Here is a 13,499-nt window from a genome sequence, read left to right on the forward strand (position 1 = left end):
GTTCAGAAGTAAAAATAAACATGAGACTTCAAATTGGGGATGTTTGGGAATTCCTGTTTTTCCCAAAAGTATCTGGATGGAAAATCACAGAAACTGATATGGCACTTATAAAATAATAAGAATTCCAGCCAACTATAAAAGATGCCTCATTAGTATTACAGACATTTCATCCAATGGACACATTCTAAGAATCAGGAAGGAAATACTGCAAACATAATATTTATTGAAGAGATGAACTGGTCTGGGTGAAGATATTGTTCACAGGGGAATGGGAGCTTAAACACAGGACAGAAAATGTAACACATTGAATTGGTGTCCCTGGCAATATCATAACCTGAACCATGTGCTTGTTCCATTGCATGTATAAGATCCCACAGAGAAACATCACTTCACACCACTTATTAATGTGATTCAGACACATTCAGCTTGAAAAGTAAGGGGAGGACACAAAACAAAGTTTGGCTGAACTACAGAAAGAGAACAAAGAAAGGGACACGATTGTTAAATGGTGGCAACTTTATTAGGAAAAGTTAGTTTATTGACTAATAGAAAAATAAACCTACAGGGACAACCAGGACTCCGATTGAGCCCAGGTGTAGCCCTCCCAAAGAAAAGGGACACCCATGTTAGTGAGGGAAACGCCACAGAGCTGACCCTTCCCTGTATTGCCCCACAGCCTGGCCTTCGACATGGAGCCCATCAAGCACTTTCCACGGCAAAGTGTGCAGTCAGCCACATACCAGAGCCTCTTGCTGTGGACGTCGGGGCGAGGCTCAAGAAACAAAATTCACCTGACAAGTAGTGAGCCAGGAGAGAAGAGAGCAGTCCTTTGAGACGGGTACGGGTACTGAGGAGCCCAGACTGGGCATCAGTAAGAAAGCACTGCGGTCAAGGGGTCTGCGGGTGATTTACAGCAAAGGACAAAGGGATAGTGCTCATGAAGGACTCGTTCGATGGAAATCACACTCGAAGCCCAATAAACAGGAGGAAAACGGGAATGTGGGGCACTTCCTCTTCTGTTTTTAGGATCAAAGCATTTGTTAAAAGGAATATAGCACCCAAACCTAACAGCAATGTCGAAACTGTGAGCGTTTTAAAAGACTAGAACGTGGGGCCCTGGCTAAGCGCTATGAGAGAGGGTGGTGGTTGGAATGCGGGCACTTCTGCAGGAGAAACGCCTGATGCGCTGCTTCCACAGAGACTGCAGCTATGAGAAGCCGATGGGTGGTTCTCATGGGTCATATGGGGTGATTATACTTTGAAATAGACTTGGTGACAACTGAACAGATGAATAGTGAGAATGTCTTCAGAAGTTAATACTTGAAGAGTTATAAGATTAAAAAGAAGGTAAGGTCCATTGTCAAAGCCTGTGGTGAAGACAAGGACAAATGGGTTGTTGGTAGGTGCCACAGAGGAGGCTCTGTCGATGCAACAGAAGGAAACACTGCCACGTCCTGAGCCATCTGCACATCCATTCCTATGTTTGAGTCCATTGCTACAACCACTGTGCCAATCTATTTCTTTGAGGGTCTATTTGACCAAACATGCTACTGTTTTCCAGGTTCCTCTTGGAAACATGCAAAACAGCATGGAAATCATACTGCTCATCAAGCAAGGGAAATAAATCCATTGAATTAGAAGGGAATGTAAAAGGAATTAAAGATGTTTTTTTCATTTCCAATCCACTTGGTTGTTTGGTCTTTTAAAGAAAGATATGCTTCGCCAGGACATTTTGGGCTTAGTTGGACCATCTGTACATTACAGCAAATATTTGTGAAGGGAAGAAGAAGGCCTGATCAATACCTCTGGGGTGAACAGGAGGGGGACAGAGAAGTGTGAAAGGCAAGTCTCCCCACTCTGCATGCCCACAGCGTGTAGCCTGCACTTGCAATCAGAGCTTCAGATCACAGGAAACAGCGTCACCAAGTATCGCCAGGTTATGACCACACACGGCTGCTGCTCAACATGCCACTGAGCACCAGAGAGCACATGAGTGTTGCCACAGAGACACATCCACGCAGAGAAGAGGACGCCGGAGTGCCACACACCAAAGGCTCCGCTTTGTAGGGCCTGGTTGTCTCTGGGGGTAACGCCGTCATCCCTTGAATCTGAAAATTAAAGAGGACACAACACCAGTGAGGGAGTGGGACTGCTAAGACAGTAGGAGGGAAATGGGGGTGGGGGAGCAGGTGGCTGCTGAAGAAGTCAAATTTCAACACCGTCAGAGAGCAGAGTCTGTTGTCAAAAGAAAGAACTACAAAAGAGGCTCTCCTGCATTTTGAACTTCTCAATCCGTCCTACGCCTGCTCCAGGCCAACACTGCTGTCCTTGGATGTCACCAGGTGAATTCAGAATCACAGCACCCCCTTTTGACACAGAACTGCCCCACGGGGTTTCCAGGCTGGAGTTGTTATTGGGAGTCTTAGTGATGCAGTGGTGCTGTGTTGGGCTGCAATCTCTGTGGTGGGCAGTTTGAAACCATCAGCAGCTCCTCAGGAGAAAGACTAGGATTTCTACTCTCCTAAACCAGTGGTTCTCAACCTTCCTAATGCCGCGATCCTTTAATACAGTTCCTCTTGTTGTGGTGGCCCCCAACCAGAAAATTATTTTCATTGCTACTTCATAACTATAATGTGGCTACTGTTATGAAACGGGCGGCCCTATGAAAGGGTTATTCGACCCCCATCCCACCCAAAAGGGGTCATGACCCACAGGGTGAGAACCACTAGCCTAAAAAGTTATCATCTCAGCAACCCACAGGGGTCACTATGAGTCAACATTGGCTCAATGGCAATGAATTTGGTTTCTTTCTTTCTTTCTTTCTTTCTTTCTTTCTTTCTTTCTTTCTTTCTTTCTTTCTTTCTTTCTTTCTTTTTGAATGTTTACAGAACAGAAAAAGGCATAAGGAGTTACAGTGTCTGAAGCCAGACGCTGCCGTATTGGGTCACTATGGGGTGGATTTCACTCAGTGGCAGTGAGGTTTGAGAATCTTTAGAGGAGCAGACCGGCAGGTCTCTCACCTTCAAATTTTTTCAGTTAGTAGCTGAGTCTAGTGAGACCAGTCCTTGGAGAAGGACATCATGCTCGGTAAAGTGGAGGGCAATGAAAAAGAGGAAAGCCCTCGAGAGATGGATCGACACAGTGGCTGCAACAATGGGCTCGGGCGTGGGAACCATGGTGAGGAGGGTACAGGGCCGGGTGGTGTTGTGTTCTGTTGTGCACAGGGTCGCTATGGGTCGGAACAGACTCAAGGTCACCTAACATCAAGAACAACAGTTGAGTACTTGATACTGCTCAACCACTGGACCCCAGCATCAGTTCTCAAATAAGTCATCCTATTCAAAAGGAGAGAAATCAGGAGATGCTAACCAACCCAAGTAATCCATGGCCAAGTGAAGTGCCAGGCATACCAAATCACACCAAACCGTCAGATTTGTGGATGTGTTCCTTGGGCTCTCCTATTGTGGATTCAGGGGAAAGGTGGCACGTGGCCTCACACAGATTATAGTACGCAGAGCTTACCGACCACTCGGCATTGTCCGTCTTGGAACACCTCACGTTCACCGGCAGGCCAAGGACCAGCTTATTGAAGGAGAGGCCTTCCTTTTTAGTCCATTTAAACTTGTTCATTGCATCCATGAAAGAAAGGTTTTTATACTGCTTGGGGCTTTTGATAATGAAAGGCCAGGTCCTGAAATTAAAACAAAGAGCCATCATTAGTCACAGTCAGAACAAAGGCACTATGCTTCCCTTGCTCGTCAACATTCTAAAATAAATGTTTACTTTGAATGAGTTCTTGTGGCAAAGTGTTTACGCGTTGGGCTGCTAACTGCAAGCCTGGCAGTTTGAAACCGTGAGACACTGTACAGGAGAAAGGTCTTTCAACTCCCGTAAAGACTTATGGCCTCGGGAACTCACAGCGGGCAGTTCTACTCTGTCTACAGGGTCACTATGAGTTAAAATCAACGCAATAGCAGTGAATTCGTCTGATCATTTTTATACACATATTGATAAATTTAGTAGCAATTACAAATGGAAATACATGCCAAATAAGAAGGCTTTGAAAAATAAACTATTCCTGGTTTTAATAACAGATTTTATAATGGCTAATTGTCTGCATCAACTTTGCTAGGCTACGGTGAATAATGATATCTACATGTAATTAGCATTTACAATTTGTTACTCAATTATGGCAGGTGTACTTAGGTTAAAATGTAATACCTAATCATTTGACCTCCCTTTTGGCCCATTTTAAAGTTGTTTCAGCTTTTAATATTTTCTGCTGTCTTTTTGAGGTTTCATTTAGTCAATGGTATTGGGCTTTTGTTGTTTGCTTTTGTTTGTTTGCCTCCGGTTTCTGTTTTGTCTAATTTTCTGTACATGAGATTCTGGATAGGTAGATCTATAGAGACAGTAACTGGATTGGTAACTGCCTATGGGAATGGCAAGGGAGGATGCAGGAAATGGGGCGTTAAAACAATGAGTACAAGATGAAATTGATTGTGGTGAGGACTGCACAAAACTTCTTAATGTGACTGAACAATTAAATAGTGTGATATATGAAGAATGTGTCGATAAATTTTTTTTTAATTTACAATTTGTTGATTTTAAGTAAAGGAACCGTGGTGACACAGTGGTTAAAGCGCTTGGCTACCAAAAAGTCGGCAATTTGAACCCCTCAGCCCTTCTGTGGGAGAAAGATGTGGCAATTTGCTTCCATACATATTACAGCCTTAAAAATCCATCAGGCAGTCCTACGGCCCTACATTGTATCTGTAAGTTCTAACTGACTTTAAGAATGATGCTTTTGGTTTTTGCTTTAAGGATATTAGCCATGTGGTAATAATTTCCTTCTAAATCAACCCTCACTCATGTGGATCAGCCTAAGTCTATCAGCCTAAAAACCCTAAGAGCAAAAGAGGTTTCCAAGAGGAGAATTCTGCCTCAACTTGATAGGGCAGACATCCTGCCAGAGGCTGGCCCACACATTTAAGACTTCAGACTGCCAGTTTCCATCCTTCTCCTTGACCTAAGAATTTGAGGCTTGGAATATACACACATATATATATATACCATATATGTATTAGTATTATGATAATAATAATTATTGCATATATTCTTATAAAGGACATTTTAAGATCTAACTTGAAGTACAATGCTGTCTTTGATAGGACAATGTGTATCTACATACAGGGAAATCTAATCAATACAACTATTATTCAAATTTATGCACAAACCACTAAATCTGGTGATGAAGAAATCGAAGAATTCAACCACTGTCTTCAGTCTAACATTGATCAAACAGGCACTCAAGATGCATTGATAATTATTGGCTATTGGAATACAAAAGTTGGAAACAATGAGGAAGGAACGGTAGTTGGAAATTGTGATCTTGAGGATAGAAATGAGGCTTTCGGGAGATCCCAGATCTGGAGCTAGAATATCCCATGATAGAATTTTGCAAAACCAAGGACTTGTTCATAACAAGTATCATTTTCCAACCGTACAAAAGAAAATAATACATGCAGATTTCTCCAGATGGAACACACAGAATCAAATTGACAACATCTGTGGAAAGAGATGATAGAGTAGTTCTATATCAGCCACTAAAACCAGGCCAGAGGCCAACTGGGAAGAGACCATCAATTAGACATATGTAAGTTCAGACTGAAGTTGAAGAAAATGAAAACAAGTCTACAAGAACCAAAACACTACCTGGAGTCTATCTCACCCCGATTTGGAAAGCATCTCACGAGCAGATCTGATGCATTAAACGCTGAAGACAGAAGGCCTGATGAACTGTGGAAGGACATCAAAACAACACACAAGAAGAGAGCAAACTTTCATTAACAGTACAAGAAAGAAGGAAAAGATCCAAGTGGATGTCAGAAGAGATTCTGAAACTTGTTTTTAATTGTAGAGAAGCTAAAGCAAATGGAAGAAAAGATGAAGTCAAAGAGCCAAATCGAAAATTTCAAAAGGCAGCTCAATAAGACAAAGTATGATATTAGAATAGAGTGTGCAAGGACCTAGAGTTACAAAACCAAAAACGAAAACCAGACTCAGCATATCTTAAACTGAAAGAATGAAAGAAAAAAAGTCAAGCCTTGAGTTGCAATATTAAAAGATTCTATGGGTAAAATGTTGAATTATGCAGGAAGCATCAAAAATGGAAAAAGGAATAAAGATTTGCTATACCAACAAGAATTAGACAACATTCAACCACTTCAAGAAATAGTATATGAACAAAACAAGAAAAACATAATAGATCATACTGAAGGAAGAAATCCAATCTTCATGGAAAACATTAGCCAAAAATAAAGCTCTAGGAATTGTTGGGCTACCAATGAAATGTTTCATCAAGCTCATGAAGCACTAGATGCATTCAGTCATCTATGCCAGGAAATTTGGAAGACAGCTACGTAGCCACCTGACTGGAAGAGATCCATATTTATACCCATTCCAAAGAAAGGTGACCCACAGAATGCTCAAATTATAGGACAATATCAGTTATCTCACATGCAAGTAACATTTTGCTGAAGATCATCCAGCCACGGTTGCAGCAGTACATTGGCAGGGAACTGCCAGAGGTTCAGACCAGATTTAGAAGAAGATCCAGAACAAGGGATATCATTGCTGACACCAGATAGAAAGCAGAGACTACCACAAAGATGTTTACTTGTGTTTCATTGATATGCAAAGGCTTTTGACTGTGTGGATCATAGCAAACTATAGATAGCCTTGAGAAGTGTTTCATTCAGTTGTGTACAGGGTCAATATAAGTCAGAAATAATGTGAATGACACCTCACAAGAAGAGCATAATTATTATATGTAGTATAATAATAATATTATAGAATAGTATCTATATTCTCCCATCTCCATTGTGTTTGATCCCTATATACATAGTTGCCTATCGGTTATATCTCCCAGAGAACTCAGACTGGAACAGCTTCACATCAACAATTTTGGCTGGGAAAGCTTTCTCACAGCCTCCCAATGTTGCTATGATTCATTTCGAGTAAGTATAGCTCATAAGATTGATTTCTAAAGACCCTAATACTAACAAATGCCGTACAGAAATTTAGAGGTTTTAAAAGGTATTATAACAGAGGTGTGAATTTCAAGCGATAGAGTTTAAAAATCTCCCTCTTGCTAGCTCCCATGGTTCAGTTTGCCCAAGATGTGAGGAGATAAACACAAAGATTTGAATTTGAACAAGTGTGTTTCCATTTTTTCCGTGGACAAGCAATGCCCTATAGATCATGCGCTTTGCTTCCACTTTTCACTCTAAAATAACACATGCTCAATGTCCAAAAAAGAAGTAATCCCAGAAGGACATCAATTAACGCCTCTCATTAAATGTTTAATTTTATAAATCCCTGATAAAAGAACAGAAAGCTGGCTACATCTACATGAAATCTACATGAACTAAATTAACCCACGGATATTTTCACAGGCGACCAGTAGTTAAATGCTTATCATTAGAGGTGGCTCCCATGACAACCCCAAAAGGACAATTCTTATAGCCCCGCCAGGAGAAAACAACTGGCCAGGCAGGGTGGGCCTTTGCTTCCTGGAAAGCCAAGGACAATGCTCAGACATGGAGACTCGTGAGCTCCTTATCCATCCCCAGAAGTAACTCTTCCGGTTTGCTTTACCATCTTAAACATCAAAGGGTATGAGCCTTTCTTAGTCTGACATTTGCTGAGAATAGTTTTATATATTAGCTCCCATCCTCTTCATTAAAATATATTGGAAGAAGTAAAAATCTCAGCTGTAATGTGTTCTATTATTTTTCCTTTTACATTTTTTATTATCATAAAATATTGATAACACATTTGCCATTTTTCCATGTTCAATTGACTGAGACCAATGACAACACACATAGAGTGCCACCATCATCAATCGATTGATGGATACCACAGAACAGTCACTCAGAAACCTAGTCTGATTTTTCTGGCCATAGAGTCTGTAGCAACATAGCTCTATTTGGCACTTCATATAAATATATAAATTTACTTAATGTCTCCAGCATCGAGTCAATGCTGGCTCAGAGACGCCGCCTGTGGGTTTCTGAGAGGGTAGCTGTTTATGGGAGTAGAAAGCCCAGTCTGCCTCCCGAGGAGCTGCTGGTGGCACAGAGGCTGCACACAAGGTCAACAGTTCAGACCCATCAACTGCTTCCCGAAAGAACAAGGAGGCTCAAACGTTTCATCCTCCGCTAAGAGCACACTCGAGCAATTAACTTCCTGGGGATGGGTGGGAAGGGGAGCCTGAGTGGGAAGGGGAGGTGACCGAGCCTCTGGTGTTTCTGTAAAATGAAATGTCCCAAGACAGAAGCACAGGGCACCATTGTTTCACTTTCAGAATGTCTTCTTTTCATCGCTGACTAAACCTCCATGGAATGAAACGCCAGCTGAGATAGCTACATTTTTAACGTATGCTCTTTCCCAATTCGTCATGCGTCTAACCTCATTGTCACTCTTGCACCCAAAGACAGCTATTACATGTCACCTGTTGGAGTAAATCAAGTATCTTTTGTCATGTATTGGAGTTGTGAAGTTACCTTAATAATGGCTAAACTGAATGACATCGAAACGTAACCCCTCCTACTCTAATACATGACATAGTTTTTTTTAAATGGAAAAATATATAACCAAGATCTTTATATTTTTCTTTTGTAATCACCTAAAGTTAAGTACTATAAAATAAGATTAATCAGCACCATACAACATTAAATATACCCAAGCAATGACAAAACTGTAAAATTTTTAAATTACAGATGTTGTATTGACCTATAGAGGTATAACCTAGAATTAATATAAACACTTGACTCGAAGACGACTACTATGCTTAGCTAGAATATTTTATTAAATACACTAGAAGATGTATCTAGGTTTTATTAAAAATGAAAAAATATTCAATCAAATAAACCTCAAATTTGCTTTTAAAAAATAGTCTTTTGAAAAAGAGACAATATATTTCAAAAGTATAACGAGGAAAATGCTGGAAAGAAAAAAACTTATCAAACTGTAAGCACATGAAGTACCACAAGGTGGCACTTGAATCTCTGCTAAGATCTTATGTGGAATAAATGGGATTTCTGCAGCTTTTCGGGTAACAGTGACTGGTGTACTGGTTACACGTACATGGAACTTTTTAAAGCTTTGCTGCTATGAGAGGTAAATTAGTATTTATTGAGATTGTCCAGCATTAATGATGTTGTTTTTTAGTGCTGTCAAGTAGGTTCCAACTCATAGCAACTTGATGTATAATAGAGAGAAACACTGCCCGGTTCTGTGCCACCATCACAATGGCTCTCATGTTTGAGGCCATTGTTCAACCACTGTGTCAACTTACCTCATCAAGGGCCTTCCTCTTTTTTGCTGCCCCTCCACTTTACCAAGAGGGATGCGGTCCTTCTCCAGGGACTGGTCTTTGCTGATAACATGTCCAAAGTACATGAGACCACATCTGGCCATTCTTGCCTCCAAATAGCATTCCGACTGTACTTCTTCCAGACAGATCTCTTGTTGTTTAGGCAGTCCTCGGTACTTTCAATATTCTTGGACAACAGCGTAGTTAAAATGCATCCATTTTCCTTTCATCTTCTTTCTTCACTGTCTAACTTTCACATACAGACGAGGTGATTGGAAGTACTATAGCTTGGGACAGGTGCACCTTAGCCTTCAAAGTAACATCTTTGCTTTTCAGTCCTCTAAAAGAGGCCTCGTACTGCGCATTTACCTAATGTACCCCTTCCTTGGATCACAACTGCTGCTTCCATGAGCATTGATTGTGGACACAAACAAGTTAACTCCTTGACAACTATCATTCTCCCATTCATCACGATGCTACCGTTGTGAGGATTTGGGTTTTCTATTCAATGAGTTGTAATCCACACTGAAGGCTGCAATCCTGGATCGTTATCAGCAAATGCTTTAAATGTTCCTCACTTTCAGCCAGCAAGGTTGTGTCCTCTCCATTTCATAGGTTGTTAAGAAATCTTCCTCCAATCCTAATGTCTCAGCCGTTTTCATTTAACCCATATTTTCAGCATACAGGTTGAAAAATATGGTGAGAGGATGCAACCCTGACACACTTTTCCTGATTTCAAACCATGCATATTCCCCTTTCTGTTCCAACGACTGACCCTTGGCCATGTACAAGGTACTGTTCAATCCGGTGGACAAGTTGCTGTCTGCTGGATTAGACGAGTGAGTGCTTCCAGTGCTTCATCAGCTTTTAGAAACATTTTAATTGGTAATCCATCAATTCCTGGAAACTGGATTTCTTTCAGTGCCATTAGTTCTTGCTCATATGCTACCTCTTGAAATGGTTGGATGTCAAGTAGTTCTTTGGGGTACAGTGACATTCCATCTCCCTTTGATGCTTCCTGTATCATTAAATACTGTACCCACAGACTCCTTCAACACTGGAACTTGAGGCTTGAATTTTTCTTTAGTTCTTTCAGTATAAATACGCTGAGTGTGTTCTTCCTGTTTGGTTTTCTAACTCTAGTATCTTGCATATTTCATTATAATACTTTACTTTGTCTTCATGAACTACCCCTCATAATTTTCTGGTCAGTTCTTTTATTATTTTGCATTGTTGAAACAGAGTATTTGTTATGAACAAACCATTGGTCTTGAAAATTGTTCTGTTAGATATTTGCCTTCATCATTTCTTCCGTTCACCTTAGCGACTCTATGATTAACAGCAAGTTTCAAAGTCTCTTCTGACATCCCCTTTGGTCTTTTATTTCCTGTATTTTTAATGACTTCTTGCTTTTTTCATGTACAATGTTCTTGATGTCTTCCCACACGCATCAGGTCTTCAGTCATTAGTGTTCAATGCATCAAATCTGTTCTTGACATTCAGGTGCGGTAGATGATTCTGGTTCTTCTGGACTGGTTTTCATTTTCTTCAACTGCAACCTGCATGCCATTACATATCAGAAACTGATGGTTTGTTCCACAGTTGGCTCCTGCTGATATTGTGTTTCTCAATCATCTCTTCCCCCAGATGTATTCAATTTGATTTCTGCGTATTCCATCTGGAAAACTCCATGTGTATTGTCACGTTTTGTGTTACTAAAAAAGGGTATTTGCTATGAACAAGTCATTGGTCTTGCAACATTCTATCATGGGATCTCCAGCTTTGTTTCTATCACCAAGTCATGTTTTCCCACTGCTGTTCCTTTTTCATTGTTTCCAACTTTTGCATTCCAATAGCCAATAACTATCGATGCATCTTGAGTGCATTTTTGAATGGTAGAATTGGTAGAATTCAATGTCTTCATCGCTATATTTAGTGTTTGGTGCATACATTGGAACAATAGTTACATTGACTGGATTCCCATGCATGTGGATAGACACTGTCCCATCACAGACAGTACTGAACTTCAAGTAGCTCTTGAGATGTCCCTTTTTTGATGATTGATGCAAAGTCACTCCTCTGTCATTTCTGGCAGAGTAAACCATACGATTTTCTGATTCAAAATGACCAATAAAAGTCTCCTTCAGCTCACTAATGCCTCAAATATTGGTCTTTGTGTGTTCCATTTTAAATAATCTCTCATTTGACCAGATTCATACTTCATATACTCCACCTTCCAATTATTCATTGACGTTTTCAGTTGTTTCTTCTCATGTTGAGTCATGACCCATCAGCAAATGAAGGTCTCGAAGGCTTTACTCCTCCAGTTTTTACTCCATCCATCTGAATCATTATGATGGACTATACTTTCAGAAGGCAGATCATCCTCTGTCATATATGACATGATGTCTCACCTGAGGGGCTTATATTCTGACATTGTCTCTAACAATATTTCTGCTTCCATTCATTAGGTTTTCAGTAACCTACAATGTTTCAATGCTCTCCACAGGATTCTCAGGGGCTAATGCCTCTAAAATGGACAAAAGTGTTCCTTATTCATAGTTTGTTCTTAGTCTGGAAGCTCTGCTGAAACCTGTTCACTTTGGGTGACCCTGCGTGTATTTAGAATACCAGTGACATCATTTCTAGCATCACAGAAACACACAAGCCACAACAGAACAAACTGACAGACGAAGTAAAATCACGTTTGTTAACTTATTAAAGATAGAATGTAGAAGCTATCAAACTCAAGGATTCTTATATTGGAGACAAGATTAATGAAACTGGGTGACCCGTAGGATTGGCCACCAATTCTGAGATGGTATTTTTGTTGCTGTTATTACTGTTAAATCCTACTGAGTTGGGTCCAACTCATAGCAACCCTATGCATAATAGAACAAAACACTTCCCAGCCCCATGGCATCCTCACAATCATTATGTTTAAGTCCATTTTTAGTAACTGTGTTAGTCCATCTCCTTGAAAGTCAGCTTCTGTTTTGCTGAACTTCTACTTTACCAATCACTATGTCCTGTTCTACGTTCTGGTCCATGTACAGTGCCATATTAACACAATGAGATGTTCTAGAAGTCCCAATTTTTCTCAATGCTTTCTGTAATTTGTTACAATTGACACAATCTTCACACAATCAATAAAACACGTCTGCTGACAGTGATTTGACATCAGTCATGATATCCCTTGGTCATGCCCTCTTCGGAATCTGAACTTGAATTTCTATCAACTCCCTGTGGATGTATTGCTGCAACCCCTGCTGAATGATATTCACAATATTTTCTTGAGTGTGATATTAAAGCTATTTTCAATATTTTCCATATTGCTGGGTCACTTTTTTTGGAATGAGCACAAATATGGATCTCTTCTAGTTGGTTGGTCAAGAAACTGTCCTTTAAATTTCCTGGCACAGAAAAGCGAGTGCTTCCCGTGCTTCCTTAGATTGATGAAACATTTCGATTGTTATTCTGTCGGTTCCTATAGCCCTGTTTTCACTGATGCCTTCAGAGCAACTTGGACTTCTTTCCGTACCATTGGTTTTTGATTGCATGTTACCTCCTGAAATGGCTGAATGTAGACCAGTTCCCTTTTTGACACACTCAGTGTAGTCCTGCCATCTTCTTACAGTGCTTTCTGTATTGTTCAATTTGTTCCCCATAGAATCTTTTTTTTTTCCCCATTCAGCAGAATCTTTCTATATTCCAAAATCCAGGCTTGAATTGTTCTTCAATACTTTTAGTAGATAAGTTCTAAACGTCTTCTTCCTTTTTTGGCTATCTTCAGGCCCTTGCACATTTCATATTAATACTTTATCCTCTCAAGCTACCCGTTGAAATATTCTGTTTAGTTTTTTTCTTCACTTCTTCCACTTGCTTTAGCTACTCTATGTTCAAGAGCATTTTCCAGGCTCTTCTACCAACCACTTTGCCCTTTTCTTTCTTTCTTGTCTTTTTTTAAAAATCATTTTATTAGGGGCTCATTCAACTCTTATCACAATCCATACATACATCAATTGTGTAAAGCACATTTGTTCATTCATTGCCCTCATCATTCTCAAAACATTTGCTCTCCACTTAAGCCCCTGGCCTCAGGTCCTCATTTTTCCCCTCC

The 13,499-nt window shown here is 40.3% G+C and overlaps 1 protein-coding gene across 1 annotated transcript in view; it reads right to left on the minus strand.

Moving 5' to 3' along the window:
- Positions 1–203: 203 nt before the first annotated feature.
- Positions 204–13,499, minus strand: part of MOXD1 (monooxygenase DBH like 1) — a 136,881-nt gene continuing 123,585 nt past the window's right edge. Inside the window, exons 11-12 of the mRNA XM_004710941.4 lie at positions 3,523–3,691; positions 204–2,108 (exon numbers count right to left, since the gene is read on the minus strand). Coding sequence (XP_004710998.1) covers positions 1,938–2,108; positions 3,523–3,691 — 340 coding nt within the window. The 3' untranslated portion in view covers positions 204–1,937. The remainder of the gene's footprint in view (positions 2,109–3,522; positions 3,692–13,499) is intronic.

The sequence above is a fragment of the Echinops telfairi genome, unplaced genomic scaffold (genome assembly GCF_000313985.2).
Source record: "Echinops telfairi isolate 266 unplaced genomic scaffold, ASM31398v2 ScPeMD7_3533;HRSCAF=4204_0, whole genome shotgun sequence".
Lineage (NCBI taxonomy): Eukaryota > Metazoa > Chordata > Mammalia > Afrosoricida > Tenrecidae > Echinops > Echinops telfairi.